This window comes from Pseudoliparis swirei, chromosome 13 (genome assembly GCF_029220125.1).
Source record: "Pseudoliparis swirei isolate HS2019 ecotype Mariana Trench chromosome 13, NWPU_hadal_v1, whole genome shotgun sequence".
NCBI classification, from domain to species: Eukaryota; Metazoa; Chordata; class Actinopteri; order Perciformes; family Liparidae; genus Pseudoliparis; species Pseudoliparis swirei.
In genome coordinates, this window is record NC_079400.1 from 20436173 (window position 1) to 20462993 (window position 26821).

General features: G+C 46.9%; 2 protein-coding genes across 4 annotated transcripts; both read right to left on the minus strand.

The window, feature by feature from the left end:
- Positions 1-860: 860 nt before the first annotated feature.
- Positions 861-8015, minus strand: grnb (granulin b). Of its 3 annotated transcripts, XM_056430437.1 has the most exons (16): positions 7902-8015; positions 6388-6519; positions 5504-5638; positions 5229-5336; positions 5021-5162; positions 4400-4593; positions 4022-4157; positions 3844-3932; positions 3641-3782; positions 3481-3548; positions 3157-3411; positions 2676-2813; positions 2276-2416; positions 1962-2192; positions 1646-1882; positions 861-1430 (listed from the first exon to the last, which is right to left on the minus strand). In XM_056430437.1, exons 2-16 carry the CDS (start codon positions 6517-6519, stop codon positions 1311-1313), a joined length of 2268 nt encoding a protein of 755 aa, XP_056286412.1. In that variant the 5' UTR covers positions 7902-8015; the 3' UTR covers positions 861-1310. The 3 variants fall into 3 exon arrangements, with proteins under 3 accessions (XP_056286412.1, XP_056286411.1, XP_056286410.1); XM_056430436.1 differs by having other exon boundaries at positions 3157-3548; positions 5229-5333; XM_056430435.1 differs by having other exon boundaries at positions 3157-3548.
- A 987-nt stretch (positions 8016-9002) lies between these two features.
- Positions 9003-18376, minus strand: LOC130203822 (protein FAM171A2). The gene is made up of 8 exons (XM_056430242.1): positions 18208-18376; positions 15542-15769; positions 15062-15154; positions 14586-14744; positions 13746-13925; positions 13555-13668; positions 12710-12836; positions 9003-12572 (listed from the first exon to the last, which is right to left on the minus strand). Exons 1-8 carry the CDS (start codon positions 18287-18289, stop codon positions 11201-11203), a joined length of 2355 nt encoding a protein of 784 aa, XP_056286217.1. The 5' UTR covers positions 18290-18376; the 3' UTR covers positions 9003-11200.
- Between the last annotated feature and the right edge of the window lie 8445 nt (positions 18377-26821).

Sequence of the window (26821 nt, forward strand, 5' to 3'; positions counted from 1 at the left end):
TCTTCCAGCGTGGAGCCTCCTGCAGCTCACTGGGCCCTGATTGGCTGATTGGTTAACGCTGACGAGGATCATTTCTTAAGTCCCGCCCCTTTCAGTGTTAAAAACAGTAGTAGTCAAGAGAGACAACAATATATATTGCTATATGTTTGGAACTTTAATTTCCCACACACACGAAGTGAGCCTCATTCTCTGTCGTCAACTAGAGCAGTACCTGTTCTGGCCACCAGGGGGCAGCTGGTCCAATGAACCCTCTGCAGTCGCGTCTCCGCCCTCTTGTCTTTACCCTGGTCGTCATAGCAACAGGAGGGATGATGGAATGTAGATGGAGGCAGCAGAGGAAGACTTCCTGCCAGCTGATGGCACTTATCCAATAAATCACTAAAAAATAAACATTTAAAGATACAGGAAACATTCAAAACACAAATTATATATGAATATAAATGTCTATACATGCACCAGATGGAGCACATTTACTAGAACGCCTAAACTATAATTAAACTCAGAACTAAGTCCATTCAGGGGTTTTAAATATTAAATATTTAGTGAAGTACGTGAACGGATGTTTTCATGTAGTTGTTTAATTTATCAATATATTTGTTAATTAAAAAAAAAGAGTTTTCTTTAAGATAATCAAATAAGTCAAGGCTCATTTATTCCTTTAAGGAAATAAAAGCTTCATAAAGTGGAAACTCCTCCAGGTAAAAATCAAGGTGAGGATTAGGAAGTCTAAATATAATCTGTTAGTTAAATAATCCCTAAACAAACTTCATGGAGGTGGATTAACGGCAACATCTCCTCAGCAGATGTTTTTAAAGCTGCAGGATCTATTTTATGGAGGAATAACTTCAGACCTGACAGGAGAATTTTATACATTTGTATTTATTAACAGTCAACAACAACAACAACCACCTGTTTACTCCAGATCAAGGTAACCAGTGCATCTCCTCCAATGCGTCCGCATCGTATTTAGTTAAACACAACAAACTAAACACGGTTTATTTGTTTGGGGAAACAAACGCCACCGTCCAGCTGCTTGAACGTTACGCAACAAGATTTACATCACGACCCTAAAGGATTTATTGTGGTTTCGTTTGTCGAGGATTTGATGAACATTTCCTCCTCATCCTCATCTACGAGAAACGAGTCAACATGAAACCTCCACACGTGCTTCATCTTAATCACCATGAAGTCTTCACTGCCACCACCGAGTCTCCTCTTCATCTTCATCACCGAAATAAAAGACCTCCCAATAGGAAGTGTCGTCCACGGACAGCGTTTCAGATCAAAGATGGCCGCCGCCCCCCCAGGACCTAAAGCCTCCTCCTGACCCCCAGCGGAGCGCCCCAGGTCAGCGGGGAGCAGCCGGCGGCTCGCGGGTCACACGAGTGTCGGGCGGGGCAGCAGTGCCTCGAGTCGGGGCAGCAGACCGCCTGGCAGACGAGAACGAGGGAATAATGTATGAATAGGGAAAAGGCCAAAAACCAGAGATTATGTTAATGAGGTCAGATTCCTGGAAATAAACTTTAAGACTCATCAGAATTTATCTATTCTACACATCCAGTGATTAAGAAACAGTTACACCATCAGTAGTATGTTTTTTCTAAAATACACCTGCTCAGTAACTCCTGGGGGGGGGGGGGCGTACCTGGGGGGAGGGGCAGCAGGCCCACTCGGAGGCCGACACCCTGCAGCACGTGTCCCGCTCGGAGCAGCGGAACTCCCCCGCGGCGTCACATGGTACGGTCCCGGCGTCCTCCTCCTCCGCGGCGCCGTCGGGCCGTACCACTGTGGTCTGCGGGCTCGCCTTCTCACAGGTGCTGGTCTCCATGTTGCAGGTGTAGCCCTGCGGGCAGCAGTGCTCTCGGTCGGCGCAGCAGACGGCCTGAAGGGAGACGCTCGGGTTAAACCTTCACGACGCCGACGGGGGGAACCTGAGATACTGTCGTCCTCTCGGGTCGGACCTGGACCAGCGGGCAGCAGCCCCACTCGCCCGTCAGCAGCTTGCAGCACGTGGTTCCGGCGGTGCAGCTGCTGCGGCCGTCGCACTTGACGTCCGACACGGCGCCGGGCGTCGCCACGGCGCTCAGCTTGGAGAGCCAGGGCACGCCGGCCCCCCGGGAGCAGGCGGAGCGGTGCGGCTCGCAGGCGTGGCCCTCGGGGCAGCAGTGGAGGCCATCCCCACAGCACACCGCCTGCGGGGGGGGGGGGGGGGGTTAGTATCAAGAAGGCTACCGCCTTACGTCATCTACAACTCCTCTCCCTCCCCCCGCCTCACCTCGGGCACGGGGCAGCAGCCCCAGCGGCGGGCGGCGCCCATGAAGCAGCAGGTGGCGTCTCGGGGGCAGCTGGTCTGTTCGTCGCAGGCGGTCCTGGTGGGCCGGGCCGGACCGGAGCCCTGCAGCGGGGCCGGGGCCCTCTGGAGCCAGAGAGGGGCGGAGTTACATCACAAGGTCACGTGACGACGTCAAGGCTACACGGTCACTTTTTATTTTACTTTATTATTTAAAGTCAACATTAATTGAGCCTTAAGGAGCTTTTAGTTTTTAACCCCTTGAGGCTCCGGACAGGAAGCGGCTCCGGCCTCCGTCAGGTAGGTGGTGTCCAGAGACTTTGATTCACCACACACCCACACACACACCCACACCACACACACCCACACCCACACCCACACACACCTCGGAGGTCACGGCCGGCGTCTTCTCCAGCCAGCGGGCCGGCGGCGAGACGCCCGCCGGGTCGTCGCAGGTCTCGGTCGGCAGGTTGCAGACGGTGGCGCGCGGGCAGCAGTGCAGGAGGTCGCTGCAGCACACGGCCTGCAGGGGGCGCCGCAGCATTACATGACAAATTCACTGGGGAGTTATGAAAGATATTGTGATTTACAGATCACAAAGTATGGACCTTAAACACATTAATTATGTGCAACAATCCTGCAGTTCATTTACTTTAAAGAATGTATTTATTCATAGTTACTCTGTATTAGTTTGTCAGTTTAAGTTTAATGTTTTTATTCTCATGTAGTCGTCAAAAAACTGCATTAATGTAACAGTGTCTATTCAGATAGAACCTCTCCACGGGTCGGCATGGCGCCCTCGGAGCGCTCAGTTTGGCCCTCAGGGCTTCCTTAGACACGTTAACCCTTCACGGCGCGCCACTCGCCTGCGGCATCGGGCAGCACGCCCAGCCGCCGCCCTGCGTCCGGCAGCAGGTCGACCGCTCGGGGCACGACGCCGACTCGTCGCACTTGGCGTCGGGCGCCGGGGAGGCGGGGCTTATGGCGTTCCACAGGGAGGCGGGGCCTTTGGCGTGCCACGGCGTGGCGGTGCCGGCCGCGGCGTCGTCGCACGTGGAGGCCTCCAGGTTGCAGACGGTGGCGTGCGGGCAGCAGTGGAGGTGATCCTCGCAACACACGGCCTGCGGGGGGAGGAGACGCCGAGTAACAACAACAACAACAACAACGTCTGGACGGCCAGGCGGCGCTACCTGTGGCAGCGAGCAGCAGGTGCTGCCGGCGGCGCAGACCACCGAGCCGTTGCAGGGAACCACGGCGCCTGGAGGACGTCAGAACAGCTCCGTGAATATCAATCACCGTCAAAACGACAACGTTTAGGGCCGGGAAGGTTTGAGGACGACCCGCTCTGACCGTTGCTCTGGACTTCCTCCAGCGTCGTCACGGCGATGGCGCTCATGGCGGTCTCTCCGCGGGCGTTAATACAGGCGCTGTGGGCGACGTCACAGTCGGTGCCTTCGGGACAACAGTGGAGGTGATCTGAGCAGCACACGGCCTGAAGGAGAGGAAAGCGTCACACACACACACACACACACACTTCCTGTCCTGATACTCACGTTGCGCATGGGGCAGCAGCCGTACACGCCGCTGGTCGTCTTGCAGCAGGTCGTCTGGGCGGGACACGCCGAAGCGTCCGGACACTCGACTGACGGGACGAGAACGAATCAAGACTCGTCTAAACCTTCAGACTCTCTCACCCTCCCTCTCTATCTCTCTCTCTCTCTCTCTACTCACCGTCACGGGACGCGGCCGCGAGCCTCCTCAGCGGCGCCGTCGTGCTCGCCGTGGCGCCGGCCTTGCAGGCGCCGTGCTCCAGGTCGCACTCCGTGTCGGGGGGGCAGCAGTGCAGCTGGTCGCTGCAGCACACGGCCTGAAGGAGAGAGACACGCCCTCTTCAGACTGCAGGATGAGGTCATCAGACACATTCCTGAAGTTCAGACAACATGAACCCCGACGCGAAATATCAGACTTCAAAGTCTTCCAGTAAATAATTAAACAGAAGAGTCACTCGTCCTGGACGGTGTGAATGAAAACCATGAAGAGTTAGTTTAACTGTCCAGGAAACAACAAAGAGCTGAAATAGAGCCACACACACGTTAACAACATGCGTACCTGAGCGTACGGGCAGCAGCTGTAAGCTCCGCCTCTCTTGAGGCAGCAGGTGTAACCATCTGGGCAGCTGCTCTGGCCACCGGGACACGTCACCGAACCCACCGGAGGAACTACAGAACCCACCGGAGGAACTACAGAACCCACCGGAGGAACTACAGAACCCACCGGAGGAACTACAGAACCCACCAATGGAGCTGCAGGAGGTCAAAGAGTCGGGTTATTAGTGTCATACAAAGACATCTTCAGTTATTATGTAGTTAATCCCTATTCGTCATAAACATCTACAAGAAATGTTCCCTACTCGAGCCGTTCCCTACCCGAGCGGCTCCCTACCCGAGCCGTTCCCTACCCGAGGGGTTCCCTACTCGAGCCGTTCCCTACCCGAGGGGTTCCCTACCCGAGGCGTTCCCTACCCGAGCCGTTCCCTACCCGAGGGGTTCCCTACCCGAGCCGTTCCCTACCCGAGGGGTTCCCTACCCGAGCCGTTCCCTACCCGAGCCGTTCCCTACCCGAGGGGTTCCCTACCCGAGGGGTTCCCTACCCGAGCGGCTCCCTACCCGAGTGGCTCCCTACCCGAGTGGTTCCCTACCAGAGCCGTTCCCTACCAGAGCGGCTCCCTACCCGAGTGGTTCCCCGTCCTCCTGGCGGGCCTCTTCTCCAGCATGGGGAAGGACCCCCGCCTGCCGGCCTGGCAGCGTGCGTGCTGGAGGTCGCAGGTCGTCCTCTCGGGGCAGCAGTGGCGTTTGTCCTCGCAGCACACGGCCTGAGGAGCAACACAGTCAGTCATGATCCCGATGCATCGAGGTGGAGCCGCGGGTCAGAGCGTCACCTTGGGGAACAGACAGCAGCCCCACGAGCCGCCGGCCAGCTGGCAGCAGGTGGTGCCGTCGGGACACTCGGACTCACGGTCCGGACACACCACGGCTCGGAGCTGCTGCTGGAACAACAACAACACGTCAACAGCAGGACTTTTAATCTGTGTCTTCCTATTACTGCATTTCTAAAACTTAAGAAAATAAAATCTGCTACTTGAGGATGGAAAACTTTCTAAAAAAAGTACGACGGTAAGCAAAAGAATAACTCCTCCTCCTCCTCCGTCGTTACCCGAGGAGCCGCCGGTCGGGGGGGGAGGCGCCTCCTCCAGGGCAGGGACACCGTCTTGTTGACACAGCGGCCGTGGACCAGGTCGCAGAGCGTGCCCTCGTAGCAGCAGTGGAGGAGGTCAGTACAACACTCGGCCTGCAGGGGGACAGGATGATTATTTAAATGAGACGTAGAAACACAGAGAAGACAAGAGGAAGCTCGGTCCCTGGGGTCACGACCTCTTCAGGGTCACAGAGTCTTAAGAGTCGCCGTTAATCGACCATTAATATCAATTAACCGGCTTCACCGAGTTACTTTGAATTCATGAAGAACTTTTTGCTTCCATTACTTTTGTACTTAAAGTTACGACAAGGAACTTTTATTTTGGTAAAACGGAAACTATCATATAAAGAAACTTCTTCAGTTATTAGTAAAGTATCATCAGCGTATAAAGAAACTTCAGTTATTAGTAAAGTATCATCAGCGTATAAAGAAACTTTAGTTATTAGTAAAGTATCATCAGTGTATAAAGAAACTTTAATTATTAGTAAAGTATCATCAGTGTATAAAGAAACTTTAGTTATTAGTAAAGTATCATCAGCGTATAAAGAAACTTTAGTTATTAGTAAAGTATCATCAGTGTATAAAGAAACTTTAGTTATTAGTAAAGTATCATCAGTGTATAAAGAAACTTCAGTTATTAGTAAAGTATCATCAGCGTATAAAGAAACTTTAGTTATTAGTAAAGTATCATCAGCGTATAAAGAAACTTTAGTTATTAGTAAAGTATCATCAGCGTATAAAGAGACGTCTTCAGTTTGATGAACTGGTCCAGGACCAGTTCTCGGTTCCTCACAGTAACTCGACATCCTTCACATGCAGGTCTGGGGTCTGCGGTGACTCACGCGCGGCAGCGGGCAGCAGCCGTATTGGCCCGCCGCGTCCTTGCAGCAGGTGTTGTTGCTCTCGCACTCGTCTCCGTCCGGGCAGACCAGCGCCGAGCCGAGCACCAGCAGCGCCGGGACCAGGATCCACATCTGCAGCAGAGAACCGGGCCGTCAGGACAGAACCTCAACTATGAGAGCCAATCAGAGCTCATCGTTTGAGAAACCAAATCATCCTGGAAACGGAGCCCTAAGATAAGGCAGCCGTCTTTCTATTGCTTTAATATCTGTAACAATTTATATTCCTCAACAATGGAATTCAATGGCAAAGGTCACGATAACATTTTAATTATAAATGTTTCTTCTTCTTTAGAACTTTGTAGTTTTGTTTTAGCCAATTAAATGGGCGGCTGTAGCTCAGTGGGGTAAGGGGGCCGTCCTGCAACCGCAAGGTTGTCGGTTCGATCCCCGCTCTCCCCATTAGTTGCAAGTCGAAGTGTCCTTGAGCAAGGCACTGAACCCCCAGTTGCTTCACTGCAGCCCACTGCTCCTTAATAACTAAGGATGGGTTAAATGCAGAGAACTAATTTCCCCTTGGGGATTAATAAAAGTGTATATTTATTTTATTTAAATAACTAGTCCAGGACCAGTTATTTATATATATACATAAAAGCTGGTTAAATGTGTTATTTACTTACCTACTAAATTAGTTTAGTAAAACGAATTCAAATTAAATAGAAATACTAATAGAATATGATATGGACAAAAAAAATGTATTGGATAATTTCAGACAATTTATAAACAATCCAAACATTAAAGATAATAAATATATATTACAAAGAGAAACTGCTAATTCTAACGTTTTAAACAGTTGGTTAAATATTGTACTTGATACATGTTGATGGTTGCAGAGCTAGTGTGTAACATAAGTTATAAATAATTGCTTGTGGGTTAAAAAGAAGAAAGAAAATCACAATTCAGGTAGACAAAATATTTTTTTAATATTTTGCATGAAAGAGTAAATTAGGATTCCTGCTTAATGATTTTATCAGAAAAAAAGTGGATATGTGGAAACACTTTAAATAAATTAGAGTTAATGTTCAGTCTCACCAATAAGTTTGTATTATTTATCTGACGATTCAAAATAAGTGAAGTTATCAAATAAATATAAAAAATGAAATCTTTCTCTGCAAAATAAAAGTACAAAGTTACAAAAGTATAAAATACTAAAATTAAAGTGTTTGAGTGACTGCACCCATAACCCACTGCAGCTAATACATTAGTATAATTATATTTACCATAACTAGACAGCTCGAGTTCAGATATTAACAAGCAGCTCAGTGCAGCAGCTCCTCTCACAACAACAACACATGAAAAACAAACAGAGTGCTTAACGTAAACAATGTTGCCACTAGATGTTTAACCCTGGAAGCCTCGCGCAACCCTCGTCACCGGTTAGCATGTGGCTAACGACACAGCTAACCGGCTTGAATGACTTCCGGCCAGCGAACCAACCCGGAAGTGTTTTTTCTCACCTGGTAAATCTGGAGCAGCAGAAACAAGAAAAGTCCCCAAACGAAGCGGAAGGTTCCAGCGGCTTCGCGTCAACTGGAAGAGCACAAAGAGCGGAAGCTGCTCGCACTTAACGGGTCACGTGACACGCGCGCGCTCACGTGACTGCAGGGTTGGCGTTTAAAGGGGCAGTACACGGTGGTCACGTGGTCTGAATGTTTTATTAGTTCGTGTTCATCAAAGCTAAAGTACAATTAACTGAGTACTGGACTTTTGAGGTACTTGTATTTTATTTGAGTATTTATACTTCTACTACTACATCTCAAATGTAAATATTACACATAAGTACACACAAATGAGACTTTATTGTCCTCCGAGGGAAAGTACACAAAATATAATAATATATATGTAATAATAAAACGTGTGTTTTTATTTGTGTACTTTAAGTACATTGTGATGCTCATGTACCATACACAAACTTTCACGGGTGATTTCTACACAGTAGTACTGCTGTTTGAGTAAACACATATCTGTGTACTTTATCCTCCACTGGTTCAATGTAAATAAAGAATACATCACAGTAGTACTTCATGAGAGTACTGCACTACGAGTTCAAGTACAACACTGATTGTACTCCTGAGTTAAAACACTTTTTATTTGATATAGCCTACTTCTAAATATAATTTCGGTTTCTTTTCTTTAGACCTGATTTATTATATTTATTCACAGATCATATTTATAGTTTAGAGAATCACAGTTTGAGATCAATACGTAACATTAAAATAAGACATCAAAAGAATCTATTTCATACCACAATAATTAATAGTGAGTTAAGAGTGAAAACTTTTTGCTCTCCCCATTAGTTGTATGTCAGTGTCCATGAGCAAGGCACTGAACCCCCAGTTGCTCCCTGAGCTGCAGCCCACTGCTCCTTATGTACGAAGGGTGGGATCAATGCAGAGAATACATTTCATCTATGTACATAACTATATGTAATATGACAATAAAAGTATTTATTCTTCTACTTGAAGTTAGTTCTGCGTCGGGTCAGAACTTCCCGTCAGTTCCTCTCGGCTTTGTGTTCACATTTATTTCACAGCTTCTCTCAAAATAAAACCGCAGACTGACCCGTGGGAACACATTTATTTATATATTTCATCTGACGTACAGAAAGAATCAATTTACAGTTTACGAACAGCTGACCGAGCCCATGAGCAAAACGACGACGGCCTCTGGCTCCCGAAACGCGGTCCAGTGGTTCCTCTGCGCTGCATTAAGTCCACGAAGCGGCTTCAGACAGGGAACGCCACGACCGCACGACTCAATGACAACGACAATAAAAACTGGACAAAACATTTACAGCATTTCAGTAGGAACCAGTTCTCCAGACGTCAGACCAACGAGCAGCTGGGAACCAGTGGGAGGAGCTTGTTGGTGATGCTGGGAACCAGTGGGAGGAGCTTGTTGGTGATGCTGGGAACCAGTGGGAGGAGCTTGTTGGTGATGCTGGGAACCAGTGGGAGGTGCTTGTTGGTGATGCTGGGAACCAGTGGGAGGAGCTTGTTGGTGGTGCTAGGAACCAGTGGGAGGTGCTTGTTGGTGATGCTGGGAACCAGTGGGAGGAGCTTGTTGGTGATGCTGGGAACCAGTGGGAGGTGCTTGTTGGTGATGCTGGGAACCAGTGGGAGGAGCTTGTTGGTGGTGCTAGGAACCAGTGGGAGGAGCTTGTTGGTGGTGCTAGGAACCAGTGAGAGGAGCTTGTTGCTGATGCTGGGTAAAGTGGGAGGAGCTTGTTGGTGATGCTGGGAACAAGAGGGAGGAGCTTATTTGTGATGCTGGGAATTAGTGGGAGGAGCTTGTTGGTGATGCTTGGAACCAGTGGGAGGAGCTTGTTGGTCAGTGAGGAGTCGCTGTAAACATTTACGACTGGAAGTGAATTTCTATGAGCTGGATTGAGGTGTCATCTTGGAACAATTTAGTTTGGCAACGCATCACTTTTTTTTGGTGTTTTATTTCTGCCAAACATCTTCGATCGATAATAAAAAAAGAGGAGAAAACACCACTAGAAACACCTACTCTACTGCTCTACACGCCACATGCACGTCGTTTACACCGTAAAATCTCGGTCAGTTGGTTGAACTAATTTACAAGTTTCAGTGAAAAAGAGGAAAGGTTCAATAAAACATAGATATTAAAGGACGTCACAGCCGCGAGAAAGAAGTTCGTTTTTCAAATATTTTTTGGCAGACATGCTCCCCAGAGACACATTGTTGTTGTTGTTGTTGTTGTTTGTGCTTATTAGTGCCTGGGACCTGCCTGTGGATCCCTCCGTCCAGGTGAAAGAAGGCACTTACAGGAGAGAAGTGGCCCGCGGGATCTCAGGAAGTCTTCAAGTGAAGTGGTCTTTTAGCTTTCCCACGTTTTCTTGGCAATTGAAGGGGGTCTTCTACGCAGGAGCACTGGGGGGGGGGGGGGCTTCTGGTTATTTCATACATTCATATGCATGCATTTTCTAAATCCCCCCAAAAAGTCTATTTACAAGACAGAAAATCTCAACGTCGACCAAAACAACCGTTTTAAAGCTAAATCGTTGACGGAGGAAAATATTTACGGAGACGAGGCTCGGGGACGCCATTTCCTCGAAAAGAAAAGTAATCAAGGAAATGCTGGCACAAGTCTTCTATCGTCTTCTATCGTCTTCTACGTCTTCTATCGTCTTCTACCGTCTTCTATCGTCTTCTAGCGTCTTCTAGCGTCCTCCATCGTTTTCTAGCGTCTTCTAGCGTCATCTACCTTCTTCTATGTCTTCTATCGTCCTCCATCATCTTCTAGCGTCTTCTAGTATCTTCAACTGTCTTCAACCCTCTTCAACTGTCTTCAACCCTCTTCTATTGTCTTCTACCTTCTTCTACTGTCTTCTAGCATCGTCTATCGTCTTCTATCGTCTCCGAGTTTTAGGTCCGGGGAAGGAAATCTACATCACTTATCAACCCCTTTAAAAAGAAAAAAGGTCACCACTTCCAAATGCTTGGTATCAATCAACGATAACATTATCAGCAAGTGCTTCTTTCTTATATGTTGCTCTATAAAATGGCTATTTCCACAGTCAGTGTACACAATGTCTCAGACGGAGGTGACGGAGGTCACGATCAACCGGATACGAGGGCGAGCGGCGAGACACCAAGACCACGAGAGGAATCAGAAAGCACCGTGGAGCCGGACCGGTGAAGTTGTGCTTATCGTGATCTCCGTCCGCGGGAAAGATCGGTAACAAGTGTTTTTTCCTGGCCCCGTGGAGGGGGGGGGGGGGGCTCCAGACCGCTCACTTCCTGGGGTGGAAGACCATGAGCGGCCGGTCCTCGATCTTCTGCCACGGGCTCTTCTTGTTCTCGTCTTTGTCGTCGGGGTCGTCGTCGAGGTCGTCGTCGGGGCTCGTCACCGAGTCGCCGCCGTTGCTGCTGCGGCTGCTGTTGCGTCCTCTCCGGGTGACGGTGGACCCTCGGGAGGAGGGACCCTCGTCCAGGAGAGGGGTGAGGGAGTTCTCCTCGGGGGAGACGGGGCGCCCCTCGCCGCCGCCGGGCTCGCTGTGGTCGGGGTACGCCAGCTTGGAGTAGCACTTCCCGCCGCCGACGCCACCGCCGAGCCCCTTCCGCCCGCCCGGCCCCCAGCGCTCGTCTTTCCCCTTCCGGTTCATTCCCGACATGCGTTCCTGGGCCTCCAGGTTCACGTCTCGGCCGGCGCTGCTGGGGCCTCCTAAGAGGTCGTTCCCGGCGTCGATGTAGGAGTGGCGCACGTGAGCGTTGTGTCCGTCCAGGGAGATGAACCACGCCCGCGGGTGCTGCTTGACGCCCAGCTCCTTCAGCTTCTTCTCCGTCAGGGCCTGCAGCTCGCCGTTCATCTGCGCCATGGTGGAGTCGTTGAAGAGCACCGGGATGGTCATGGGGCCGCCGGAGGAGTCGGACGCCCAGCTGGGATCCTCAGAGCCGTCCCCTTGGTGGTGGTGGTGCTGGCCGCCTCCCATCGGCGCTCCGTCTTTGTCCTGGTCCTTCTGGTCCTTGCCGTCTTTGGAGAACTCGGAGGGCATGCGCATGTAGTGGGCCGGGATGACCAGCGTGGGCACCATGCTGCGGTACATGTTCTCCTTCATCTGGTCGATGGAGCTGCAGAAGATGATCTGGCCCGCTTGGGTGTTCAGGGAGGTGGGCCTGGCCAGGCCGTCCGCGGCCGCCGCCGAGTACTCGGGCGGCTTGTCCCCCTGGCTCGGCACGTAGCCCTGGAAGCGCGGCGGGGACGGGGGGTCCGAGGCGTAGCCGCGGTTGTCGTTGGCGCTGTGGTGCCGGTGGTACTCGGACTCCTTGTAGTCCTCGTGCAGCAGAGGGTTGTCCAGGTTGTTGGTCTCCGTGGCTCGGGTCACCTTCATGGGGAAGCTCTCGCCGCGCTGGGGCCCCGACGCCGTCTTCCCCTTGGCGTGCCGCAGCATGTGAGCCGGGACGTGCTTGGTCAGGTCCTCCCGGGAGCTCCGGTAGTCTCGGGACGGGGACATGTCCGACTTGTCGTTGGAGGGGCCGGACTCGGCGTGGCCCCCGCAGATCAGGTTCAGGCGTGACATGGAGGTGCCCTGGTCCCTCTTGGCGCCGTTCAGATTGCCGGCGTGAGGCTTCCCCTGCTGGCGGCGAGGCTTTAGACACTTACGCCTGGGAAAATGAAAAAACACCGAAGGTCAGAAAGGAAAGAAGAGCCTCTCAAACTATTCTGAGACCCGCGTTCCCGGCTATGGGCTTTGGCATGCTTGATGAAGAGGAGCCTAAAGGTGAGGCCTGCACCGCCACACCTGCAGTAGTAGAGCAGCACGCACAGCAGGATGAGCACCAGCAGGGCCAGCGAGGCCAGGATGGAGAGCAGGAACAGGGTGTGGTAGGTGGTGATGTCCCTCAGGCCCGGATGGGACAGGTCCAGACCTGCACCACGACACGCGGGGGTCAGAACCGGAGGATGGCTATAGTGCATGTGATGGGCGACTCATCAGGCAGTACAGCAGCAACAGGTTAAAACATGAATACAAACATTTAGACAAGACATTTATAAATGAAATGAATAAAATAAAAAATGTTAAAATAGAAATGTTCTTCTACAAAATTAAATTAAATTAAAAAATCACCAGCCTCCTACTTTTTTCAGTCAGAAAACACTTCCTGTTCCCTCGTCTAGATGTCGTTGTGTCTTCCTTTCATTTATTATTGAAATAAAATAAATGTTAAAAAAAATAATGTTAAAAAAATGTTTATATCTATATATATATATATATATGTGTTTTCATATTTTAAAAAATGACAAATTAAAAAAATTGGTATAAAATAAATGTCCGATATATAAAACCGGTTAGTGGACACTCCTCTGGTGACTCTTAGAGTCTAAAAGGAGACGACTAAGCGTCCTCACTAGTCCACTAGTCCTCCTTCAGCTTAGTGGAGGAGACGTTAGCTTCTTTAAAAACCTGTAAGAATCCTGAACATTTGGCCTGAAATTCTGCAATAATCCAAAATGCTATAAAAAGAACCCCATGTCTTTGGGTCTTCTTGTGGCGCTATCTCCCCGTTGTCTCCAGGATGACGTCATCCTCACACTTGTCTTCATCACCAGACTCAAGACTTAAAGCACCGACCGCTGTCACGCTACCTGAAGACGAGGGGAACGCGGCGAGCCAGTACCCCATCTGTGGAACCACCACGTTCCACACGAACAGCGGGCCCTCCTTCTTGATGTAGCCCGTCCCGGTGCGGACCCAAAGCCCTGCAAGAGGCGCACATGTTGAGCGGCGGGCCGGGGGAACACGAAGAGAACCGCCGCGCTCTCACAGCCGCCCTCACCCGTCTTGGGCTGGTACAGCCACGCCGGCACGCTGGTGGCCATCCGGTTGCGGGTGTCGGACGGCAGCGGCACGGAGACGTGGATCGGGTCGGACACCTGGATCACGGCGCCGTCTTTGTCCAGGAGCTGAACGCTGACCACGGCCAGCGCCGTCAGGTCCGTCCAGCCAGTCTCCGCACCTGGAGAGAAGAGGTCAGAGGTCAGAGGGGGAAGATACGACTCGAGGGGTCAGGATGTTTGAGGCTACTGTGGTCATGAAGTCACCTCTAAATCATGATGTAGTTTAATCAGGTGTGTGTCACATGTCATGGTAAACTGGGTATGATGCAGCGGATGATTTCAGACATGTTGATATTTAAGAGAAAAAATATAAACAATTTGAAATAACTTTTCAGAATTTCTCTATAACATTAGTTTTGACAAGGATCCCTCAACAAATAAAAGATATCTTTAACACAAGAGAGAAAAAAATAAGAAAAGAATGTATTTAAAAAAGAAATGTAATTAAGAAAAATAAATTTATATTTTTTTAATTAAGGAAAATATATATATATTTTTTAATGTTTTAAATTTAAAAAAAAAATTATATATTTATATTTTTAATTCAGAAAAATAAATAGATATTTTATATTAAGAAAAATAAATATAGATATTTTTTATTGCACATAGAAATGCAGCCTAATTTATTTTTTTGTGGGATTTTTCACCTTAAACTAATGCAGTCCTGCAATAAATTGGCGCCTTCTTAAAGGTCAGAGTGAAACCGTTAAAACTGAGATTAAGAATCTAAAACATCCCATAATGATTCCCCCTGTGGCATCGCTGCTCGCTCCACCCACCCGAGCTGTTGGTCTCCTGGCCGAGCAGGAAGGGGAAGCCCCCGATCTCGTACTGCGTCCTGGCCGTGGTCAGCGTGGCGGACAGCGCCGTGTCGTTGGCGTCGGGCGCCAGCTGCAGCGACTTCCTCTGCAGCTGCACCAGCGGCTGGTTGCGAGCTCCTGGGAAGAGGAATAATTAAGAATGATAATAAAATAGACCTGCAGCCGGCTCTCGTCCCCATGTCACTCAAAGCGATGCAGGACCGAGCAGAAACATTCATAAACTCTCTGCTGCAGCGGTTGCCGTGGTGACCCAAGGTCATCGAAATGTTACGCAGTGACTTCCTGTCATCACGATTCAGGATGACAGGACTTCTGCTGACTTCTTCTTCTTCTCCAGGAAAAGGACGACCGTCACCCAGCAGGCCTGAAACCTCGAGGGCCATGTTGACTCCCAGCTGCACGATCAGATATTTGGGTTTGTTTATCGTGGTTACCTGGCGACCCCGACAGCACCTGCAGGACGTCATCGTACAGGATCAGGGTTCCTGGTCTCTGGAACAGCAGGTAGAGGCTCACCGAGGCGTAAACTACCAGAACAGAAGAAGAGACCGGCGATTAATTACTATAAATGTATCTTTCATGTATATATTTATTTATATATATACATATTTATATATATGTATAGATATAGATAAATATAATACATATATATATTTATATATAAATATGTATATTTATATAAATAAATATATATTCATATAAATAATCAAATATATATTTATAAACAATAAAACAATAAAAAAATGCTGAATGAATCCAATGTTTTTAAACAATAAGCAGCGTGAGACGAAGAGTCTGAACAGCAGACGCTGTGATGAGAGGCAGCCGGCCAATGAGGCGACTGAAACAATCCTGTTGTCAGGCAGATTTCATCAGAAGGACGTGAAGATAAAACAACAAATAAGCCAACGTACGGGGGATGCGGCTGGAGTGCCAGGGCATCGAGTTGGTGACGTAGTCGGGCTTGGAGGCCGTGATGATGACCCAGGTCCCCGGGCGGTACAGGAAGCTCACCCTCAGCACGCCGTCGCCGCCGGCCCGGCTGGACGCCAACACGGTCTGGTTGCCGTGGACCTGCACCTGAGCGCCCGCCAGCGGAGACAGGTCGCTGTTGTCGAACACCTGGATCTTAATCTGCACCTCTGGGGAGCGCAGAAACACACGGGTTAAAGGTCGACCATCGAGAGTTAGGGGGTGACCTCTGCTCCTCCTCGCCGTGACCTCTCCTCCTCCTCCTCCTCGCCGTGACCTCTCCTCTTCCTCGCCGTGACCTCTCCTCCTCCTCCTCCTCGCCGTGACCTCTCCTCTTCCTCCTCCTCCTCGCCGTGACCTCTCCTCCTCGCCGTGACCTCTCCTCCTCCTCCTCGCCGTGACCTCTCCTCCTCTACCTCGCCGTGACCTCTCCTCCTCCTCCTCGCCGTGACCTCTCCTCCTCCTCCTCACCGTGACCTCTCCTCTACCTCACTGTGACCTCTCCTCTTCCTCCTCCTCCTCGCCGTGACCTCTCCTCCTCCTCCTTGCCGTGACCTCTCCTCCTCCTCCTCGCCGTGACCTCTCCTCCTCCTCCTCGCCGTGACCTCTCCTCCTCCTCCTCGCCGTGACCTCTCCTCTTCCTCGCCGTGACCTCTCTTCCTCCTCCTCCTCGCCGTGACCTCTCTTCCTCCTCCTCCTCGCCGTGACCTCTCCTCTTCCTCGCCGTGACCTCTCCTCCTCCTCCTCCTCCTCCTCGCCGTGACCTCTCCTCCTCCTCCTCGCCGTGACCTCTCCTCTTCCTCGCCGTGACCTCTCCTCCTCCTCCTCCTCGCCATGACCTCTCCTCCTCCTCGCCGTGACCTCTCCTCCTCCTCGCCGTGACCTCTCCTCCTCCTCCTCGCCGTGACCTCTCCTCTTCCTAGCCGTGACCTCTCCTCCTCCTCCTCCTCCTCGCCGTGACCTCTCCTCTTCCTAGCCGTGACCTCTCCTCCTCACGGTGATCTCTTCTCCTCCTCGCCGATGTTTCCTCCTCCTTTCAGCCCCAGAACATGTTGTTTCCCGTGTTGGTGGACGAGCGTGGATGTGGGTCACACCGAGGGGGTTGTTGGTGTGGGGGGGCGGGAGGGGGGACGGTTACCATGGATACCAGCTGACTCTCCAAAAAAATGCTGGCTCGGGCTCTGTAGCCGTCGCCATCTTAAACCTCCAGGGCCCCGTGTGACCAACCCCTCCATGCAAAACACTCACATCAACAGCATCCATGTGTGTGTGTGTGTCAATGCTGTCCCCAATTACCATACTTGGGTCAATAAAGGCTCCCTTGTGTGTGTGTGTGTGTGTGTGTGTGTGTGTGTGTGTAGGAATCCAGTAAAACGCTGCTTTGAACCCAACTGAATCCTGAGTCTTTGCGTATAAACTGTCGACAGGAAGTGGACATAGTCACCATCTTGTTTCCATGGCAACCACAAGGGACACGAGGGGGGCGGAGCTAACGGAACACCGCATCAGATATTTTTTATAAAGTAAACATTTTTTACAATTAACTTTATTGAAGTGAAAACAAGAGGTTAAAATTGAGATTAAGACACAACCTGTCAATCACCCTGTAGCCCCGCCCCTAAAGCGTGCCCTGTGTCTGTGTGACTCTACAGACCATCGTGAACTCAATGAACGGTGTGTCATCAGATGCTGATCGACCAATCACCAGACCGACCAATCACCAGCTGTCGAGCTGAACTGCAGATTTCTCTCCTCTGTGATTGGTCGCTGAGCTTCTCCAAAAACACCTCGAGGTCAAATCACCGACTTCGATCAGCTGGACACCAACAATCTGCTGACCTCATGTGACGAGGTTTAAAGGACATAAATACTCCAGGAACAGACGAGTACTCTTAAGACTTCTCAGTTCAGTACCAGCATCTGGATGTACTAAAATAAACTCTTTATTATTATTATGCCTCATTTATTATTCATGCTTTAGCAGCGTGTTGCTCGTTAGGAACTTTATATATTTATTTATAGTATAAGTACACAAGTACGAGTACAGTGCATGTACTTAGCTGTCTAGCCTGCTCAGAATAGCTTGAAGCATGAATAATGAACAGTGAATTACATAATGTCCTTCAAAATAAAACAATAGAACACCAGCTGCTGCGTGCACGTTCACGCGCGTGCACAGTGTATTTATTGTTATATTATTTGTGTGTTTTTTGCCTTTGAAGACACAAAAGGCGTCTGACATCCATTTAGATTTATTTTGTTGTTTTTATCATGGGATGCGACACGCGGGCCCGTGCGCGTGGAGGAGACACACACGCGCGCGCGCGCGCACACACACACACACACACACAAAAGGCCTTTCACTTCAGATTTCGCTCGAAGGCATTACAACACGAGTGTGTGACGTCACCTCATCGATAATATAGAATCCACACCATCTGAAATAGCAGCACAGACAAGGAGCCCCCCCCCCCCCCTCTCTTAGGATCACATCAGCGGTGCAGAAGATTTCATATTTAATGTCGACAAAGCCATTTAAAAAAGAGGAGAATGCAACCACTCCCATGTCCTCCATTGTGCTGCATCCACCCCCTCCCGGTCAGCTTACCGACGGCTCCCGGCTCCGGGAGAGACTTGGCGGCGCAGATCGAGACGAAGAGGAGCACGCGGGACACGAAGCTGGCCGACATCTCTAGTCGCAGCGCGGCGGCCGTGCGTCCATGCCCGCGTGCGCGCGCGCGTGCTCGCTCCTCCAACAGCAGCAGCCTCGCGGCCTTCGGCTCCGTCCGTGCGCGCGCGGGGCTTCGCCTTGTTTGTGTTGTCTGAGGCTCGCGAGGAGGAAGAAGAGCGAGGCGCGCGCGACGCTTCCCTCTGCCGACCTGCAGCGGAACAGCGACCCCCCCCCCCCCTCTGCGCCGGGGTGACGTCATAGCACGCGCAGAATACAGAACAATATAAAAGGATGTGGTGTAAAAATAAAATATATGAATATATAAGTTTTTAATTTGAATGTTATTTCATAGATTTATTTTTTTACATTTTATTAGATATATACAGGACTGTCTCAGAAAATTAGAATATTGTGATGAAGTTCTTTATTTTCTGTAATGCAATTCAAAAACCAAAAATGTCATGCATTCTGGATTCATTACAAATCAACTGAAATATTGCAAGCCTTTTATTCTTTTAATATTGCTGATTATGGCTTACAGCTTAAGAAAACTCAAATATCCTATCTCTAAATATTAGAATATCATGAAAAAGTATACTAGTAGGGTATTAAACAAATCACTTGAATTGTCTAATTAACTCGAAACACCTGCAAGGGTTTCCTGAGCCTTGACAAACACTCAGCTGTTATAAATCTTTTTTTTAACTTGGTCTGAGGAAATATTAAAATTTTATGAGATAGGATTTTAGAGTTTTCTTAAGCTGTAAGCCATAATCAGCAATATTAAAAGAATAAAAGGCTTGCAATATTTCAGTTGATTTGTAATGAATCCAGAATGCATGACATTTTTGTTTTTTTAATTGCATTACAGAAAATAAAGAACTTTATCACAATATTCTAATTTTCTGAGACAGTCCTGTATATTAAACATTTTGTTTCATGATCATACATATATATATATATATACATAAAGATAAACATGACCTATCTATATATATATTTTTTTACTGTATTATTATTTCAATATATTTGTATTTTATTTCATACATACATATATTTTTTACATTTCATATATATATATATATATTTGTTTTTGTTTTTTGTTTACATTTTATTTCTTATATATATATAAACATTATATTTCTTATGTATATATTTATATATATGTATATATACATGATCTATCTACATATATATATATTTTTTTTACTGTATTATTATTTCAAAATAATAATAATAATAATCTCTTTCTTTTTAAGAGTTACGATATGAATATCCAGAGCTCGAGGTTTCTTCATGAGCTCTTTTTGGCTTCTTCTGCAAAATGTTCAAACTCCTTATTCATTTTGTTGCATCTAAATGTGCAAATTAAAAACAACAACTAATTATGTCATTTTTATTCATGTTGCATTTTTGAAAGAACAAAGGGTACAATGTGCTTGAAATAGAAATAGACAAACAATAATACACATAACAATAAAGTTACACAATATTGAGTCAAGAAGCAACATATTAGAGAAACTAATTAAATTAAGATATGAGCTGGACTTTTACTTTGTGGAACATTTTCATTTACGTATTTAGATCTCTATAAATCTGAATATATTTTAAAATATGCATGATTTGTTTGTTTGTTGTTGTTTTGGCGGCGTGAGTGCGTGAAGCTCTTCAACCTCCCTCTCGGTCTGGTTTCTGTTTTTTTGGGGTATTTTGAGAAAACATAATGAAAGTTAAAGTGCGATGAGAGGATCTCGCAATATGTTTGGTGTCTTTGATCCAGCAGGTTTACATATAGAAACACATGCAGAGGAAGATTATGTCATAATTAAAAGCACCCAGCGGGAGAGGACACAGATTTAGGAGATGAAGCCGTTGATCTCCCAGAGGTAACGTTATTGCTTCATGTTGAAAATGACCTCATGTTGAGCAACAGGCAGCAGAAATATGGCAAATATTAAAGACCGCAGAACATGGACAATGATTTGTATCTGCTGTCGTCAAGAAAAATACAAACAGCTCATGGAAAGCAGGCGCTTGGCTCAGAGACGATGAAACACGGTGACATGGATTCTGTGGATGGCATCCAGCACCACGGCTAAGAAACTCAGCGTTATAGAATATATCTCAGTTTGCATCTGTAAGCGATGAAGCCTGGATGACCAACGTGAGTCACGGAGTCCCACAAGGCTCTGAGCTCGGACCACTTTTATTGACATGCTTCCTTTGGGAAATATTAACAGGAAACACTCCATAAACTTTCATTGTTCTGCAGATGAGACTCAATTATATCTCTAGTCAAACCAGAGGAGACCAACCAGCGCACTGGACTTCAAGATGTCTTCAAGACCTAAAACATGATGAGCTGAAACTTCTTGATGTTAAACTCTGACACAACTGAAGTTATTGACTGTGAGCAGCTCAGAGATCAATGATCTGGTGAAGTGGTTTCTGTAGACCGCATTGCCCTGGCACCAACACCCTGGAGAGAACCTCTGTCCTCCTGGATCAGGACTTGACCTTTAACCCCACGTGAAGAACATCTCAAGGACTAAATGTTTCATCGACTAAACATTAAACAATCAGACACATCTTGTCTCAAAAAGATGCAGAAAAACTGGCTCAGACGTTTGTCCCTTCTAGACTAGATTACTGCAACTCCTTATTATCAGGCTGCTCTATAAGTCTCTTAAGTCAACTCCTTATGATCAGGCTGCTCTATAAGTCTCTATAGTCAACTCCTTATGATCAGGCTGCTCTATAAGTCTCTATAGTCAACTCCTTATTATCAGGCTGCTCTATAAGTCTCTTAAGTCAACTCCTTATGATCAGGCTGCTCTATAAGTCTCTTAGGTCAACTCCTTATTATCAGGCTGCTCTATACGTCTCTTAGGTCAACTCCTTATTATCAGGCTGCTCTATAAGTCTCTATAGTCAACTCCTTATTATCAGGCTGCTCTATAAGTCTCTTAGGTCCCTCCAGTTGATCCAGAATGCTGCAGCTCGTGTTCTCACTAAAACTAAGAAGAGAGATCACATCACTCCTGCACTAGCTGCTCTGCACTGGCTCCCTGTAAAATCAAGAATCACTTTTAAAATTCTTCTCTTAACCTACAAAGTCTTGATTGGTGATGCTCCATCATATCTTAAGGAGCTTGTAGTACCACATTGCCCCACTAGAGAGCTTGTAGTACCATAGTACCCCACTAGAGAGCTTGCAGTACCAGTACCTGGGGCGGCTGTAGCTCAGTGGGGTAAGGGGGTCGTCCTGCAACCCCAAGGTTGTCGGTTCGATCCCGGCTCTCCCCATTAGTAGCGAGTCGAAGTGTCCTTGAGCAAGGCACTGAACCCCCAGTTGCTTCCCGGGCGCATCACTGCAGCCCACTGCTCCTTAATAACTAAGGATGGGTTAAATGCAGAGAACTAATTTCCCCTTGGGGATTAATAAAGTATATATCTTATCTTATCTTATATTGCCCCACTAGAGAGCTTGTAGTACCATGTTACCCCACTAGAGAGCTTGTAGTACCATGTTACCCCACTAGAGAGCTTGTAGTACCATATTGCCCCACTAGAGAGCTTGTAGTACCATGTTACCCCACTAGAGAGCTTGTAGTACCATATTGCCCCACTAGAGAGCTTGTAGTACCATATTGCCCCACTAGAGAGCTTGTAGTACCATATTACTCCACTAGAGAGCTTGTAGTACCATATTGCCCCACTAGAGAGCTTGTAGTACCATATTACCCCACTAGAGAGCTTGTAGTACCATGTTACCCCACTAGAGAGCTTGTAGTACCATATTGCCCCACTAGAGCGCTTGTAGTACCATATTACTCCACTAGAGAGCTTGTAGTACCATATTGCCCCACTAGAGAGCTTGTAGTACCATATTTCCCCACTAGAGAGCTTGTAGTACCATATTACCCCACTAGAGAGCTTATAGTACCATATTGCCCCACTAGAGACCTTGTAGTACCATGTTACCCCACTAGAGAGCTTGTAGTACCATATTACCCCACTAGAGAGCTTGTAGTACCATATTTCCCCACTAGAGAGCTTGTAGTACCATATTGCCACACTAGAGAGCTTGTAGTACCATATTTCCCCACTAGAGAGCTTGTAGTACCACAGTACCCCACTAGAGAGCGTATAGTACCATATTTCCCCACTAGAGAGCTTATAGTACCATATTGCCCCACTAGAGACCTTGTAGTACCATGTTACCCCACTAGAGAGCTTGTAGTACCATCTTGCCCCACTTGAGAGCTTGTAGTACCATATTTCCCCACTAGAGAGCTTGTAGTACCACAGTACCCCACTAGAGAGCTTGTAGTACCATATTACCCCACTAGAGAGCTTGTAGTACCATCTTGCCCCACTTGAGAGCTTGTAGTACCATATTGCCCCACTAGAGGGCTGCCTCACTACATGCGGGGCTACTCGTGGTTCCTAGAATCTAAAGTAGGAGGAGCCAGAGCCTTTAGGTATCAAGCTCCTCCTCTTTTATGAACCAGCTCGACCTTCAGCACCTGTCTCCTCTCCTCTCTCCTTATGGACGTTTAGGATACACTGAGCTCCTCTCTCCTCTTCTCTCTCTCTTTCACACATTATTTACTCTGCTTCCTCCCCGGAGTCCTTGTGACTCCACGTATCATTGGGTCCATTGGACATTCCAGAAAGTACAAGTGAAATATATTCGATTCAAACGCTCCAATCGTTTGGATTTTTGACACCAAGATTTAATAATAATAATAATAATAATAATACATAACATTTCTAGAGCGCTTTTCATAGTACTCAAAGACTCCAATTAGATTTCTTTATTTCAGTCACAAGATCCCAGGAAGAAAAGATTACATGGATGAGAAAACTTGAATTAGAAGTTTTTCATGAAAATAAAAATAAAACGTACCCTTTGTAAATACAAAAGAAGTAACTTTCCAACCAAATTAATTCAGATGTACGGTTGTACAATGTGTTGGTGTCGACCTGTCAATCATCTTGAAGCCCCGCCCCAAAGCATAACCAGTTTGAAGCTTAGTCGCCTGCACACAGTAGAAGTTAGAGGAACAGAGTTCATGGTGTATTAACTCAAACTCTTTCAGTTATTACACGTAGCTTCTCAGTCATTAGGATATTCCTTCAGCCGGGTGGGTAATGCAGCTCGGGCGCTCGGTGGAGTTCACAGAAACAAACGCTTTCTTTCAGCAGAGAGTTGACAGTCAGGACATGAACCACGAGGCCAGTGAGCAGGAGAGGAAAAGAGCCTCGTGGAAGATGAGTTGAAACAGAAAAAATCCATGAATATGCAACATGGAAAATTAAAAAAAAGATGTTCAGGGTCCAAATGAAAATTAAAACATTTCTTCGGTGTGTTGAATTAATTATTGTCCAGATTAATGGTTTAAAAAGTGTTTTCCCTTAACGGCGGGTTACGAAAATAGAAGAAATTATTCACAAGTGTGTCATCACCCGAATGTGAATCGTTGTGTTTCCATTAGCTTAGCATTAGTCCCTCAAACCTACATTAGGGAGGCCGAGTCCGCTATGTTTCTATATGGAAATGACAGTAATTCACAGAGCAGAACAATATTTAAAGTATCATACTGTAAACCGGGAGAACAGCTATAGTGCAAAACTATTTTCCTGTTAAACATCTTTACAGTAAAGGTACTGTAAATAAAAACCTGTATATCTCTTTTTATATGTATACTATATATAAATATATAAATATGCATACATATAATTTTTTTACATATATTAATATTAATAAATCTATATATATATGTATTCATAAATATATATTTATAAATATATATTTATATATATATATAAATATACGTATTTATATATATATATGTAAATATATGTGTGTTTCTTTATAATATAAATATGTAAAAAGAGATACATTTATTATATATATGTATATATCTGTACGTAACCTGGTTAATGAATACAAACTGTTTGGTGGAGCTGACTTCATGTTCTACTCCATCATTTGACTCACAGCACAACACTGATAACAACATCAGTTTAACTTATTTTTTCCTGCTTCTACTTCGTTGAGGGCGTCTACAGAGAAATCCACGAGCTCATTAAAGGAGATTACAGTTATAACATCAGCTGGTGGAGGAGGGGGAGGGGCTCTACCTCTCTTCTTCTGCTGTTTTTATTTAAGTTTCTACGTCTGAGGACATGACTGGAGGTCCTGCTGGGACTGTGAGACCGTCCTCCACCAGCAGGGGGCGCAGGAGAGCCGCAGCAGAGCCCTGCTGACCGCGACCTCAGTCTCAGTGCTCCTGTCATGTGGTTAACCCCTCACCCAATCAGCTGTGTGTGTGTGTGTGCGTGTGTGTGTGCGTGTGTGTGTTTGTGTGTGTGTGCGTGCGTGCGTGTGTGTGTGTGCGTGTGTGCGTGTGTGTGCGTGTGTGTGTGTGTTTGTGTGCAGCCTGGAGGGTTTTTTGATGTTTAAAAAAAATGCAGAGTGGTTCTTCGTGTTCTCCGTGTTCTCCGTGTTGTTCAGAATGAGTTCACATTCTGTAGCGATCAACCAATAGAGATCCAGCGTTGGGATGTGACCAACGATCCCAGAGGTTCATGTTGTACTTCTTATTCTACCATCCCTGATCCCTCCATCCACATATAGATATATACCTATTCATCTATCTATCTATCTATCTATCTATCTGTCCATCTACCTATCTATCTATCCATCTCTCTCTCTCTATCTACCTACCTATCTCTGTACCTATCCATCTATCTATCTATCTATCATCTATCTATCCATCTATCTTTCTAACTCTCTATCTATCTATCCATCTATCCATCTACCTCTCTATCTATCTATCCATCTACCTCTCTATCTATCTATCCATCTACCTCTCTATCTATCTATCCATCTACCTCTCTATCTATCTATCTATCCATCTATCTATATATACCTATCTATATATATCTCTATCTATCCATCTATCCATCTACCTCTCTATCTATCTATCCATCTACCTCTCTATCTATCTATCTACCTCTCTATTTATCTATCCATCTACCTCTCTATCTATCTATCCATCTACCTCTCTATCTATCTATACATCTACCTCTCTATCTATCTATCTATCCATCTACCTCTCTATCCATCTATCCATCTACCTCTCTATCTATCTATCCATCTACCTCTCTATCTATCTATCCATCTACCTCTCTATCCATCTACCTCTCTATCTATCTATCCATCTACCTCTCTATCTATCTATCCATCTATCTATATATATACCTATCTATCTATCTCTCTATATTTATCTATCCATCTATCTACCTACCTATCCATCTCTCTATCCATCTATCCATCCATCTATCTCTCTATCTCTCTATCTATCTATCAATCTATCCATCTCTATCTATCTCTCCATCTCTCTATCTATCTATCCATCTATCTCTCTATCTCTTTATCTGTCTCTCTATCTATCCATCCATCTATCTATATATCTATCTCTCCATCTCTCTATCTCTCTATCGCTCTATCTATCCATCTATCTCTCTATCTCTTTATCCATCTCTCTCTATCTATCTCTCCATCTCTCCATCTTTCTATCTATCTATCTATCTATCTATCTATCTCTCCATCTCTCTATCTCTCCATCTTTCTATCTATCTATCTATCTATCTCTCCATCTCTCTATCTATCCATCTATCTCTCTATCTCTTTATCTATCTCTCCATCTTTCTATCTATCTATCTCTCCATCTCTCTATCTCTCCATCTTTCTCTCCGTCTCTCTATCTAGACGTTATCATCCAGGTGAGTCGAGGCGTTGACCATAAGTCAGGTGGTAAACAGTGACCTGGAGCAGAGGAGCGTAGACCAGCTGTTCTAGACTTATTTACTTCCTCGATGACGAGGAGGAAGAGGAAGAACGATGAAGAACCAGCAGAACTTTGTTCTTTGACTTTCAGTTTGTCGTTGGCACAAACCCAAAAAACAGGTTCACGAGGAAGCTCCATGTACCTGCTGCTCTACCTGCTGCTCTACCTGCTGCTCTACATGTGACCTCTACCTGCTGCTCTACCTGTGAACTCTACCTGCTGCTCTACATGTGACCTCTACCTGCTGCTCTACCTGTGACCTCTACCTGCTGCTCTACGTGTGACCTCTACCTGCTGCTCTACATGTGAACTCTACCTGCTGCTCTACCTGCTGCTCTACATGTGACCTATACCTGCTGCTCTACCTGTGAACTCTACCTGCTGCTCTACATGTGACCTCTACCTGCTGCTCTACCTGTGAACTCTACCTGCTGCTCTACATGTGAACTCTACCTGCTGCTCTACGTGTGACCTCTACCTGCTGCTCTACATGTGAACTCTACCTGCTGCTCTACCTGCTGCTCTACATGTGACCTCTACCTGCTGCTCTACATGTGAACTCTACCTGCTGCTTTACCTGCTGCTCTATACATGTGAACTCTACCTGTTGTTCTACCTGCGAACTCTACCTGCTGCTCTACCTGTGAACTCTACCTGCTGATCTACCTGTGAACTCTACCTGCTGCTCT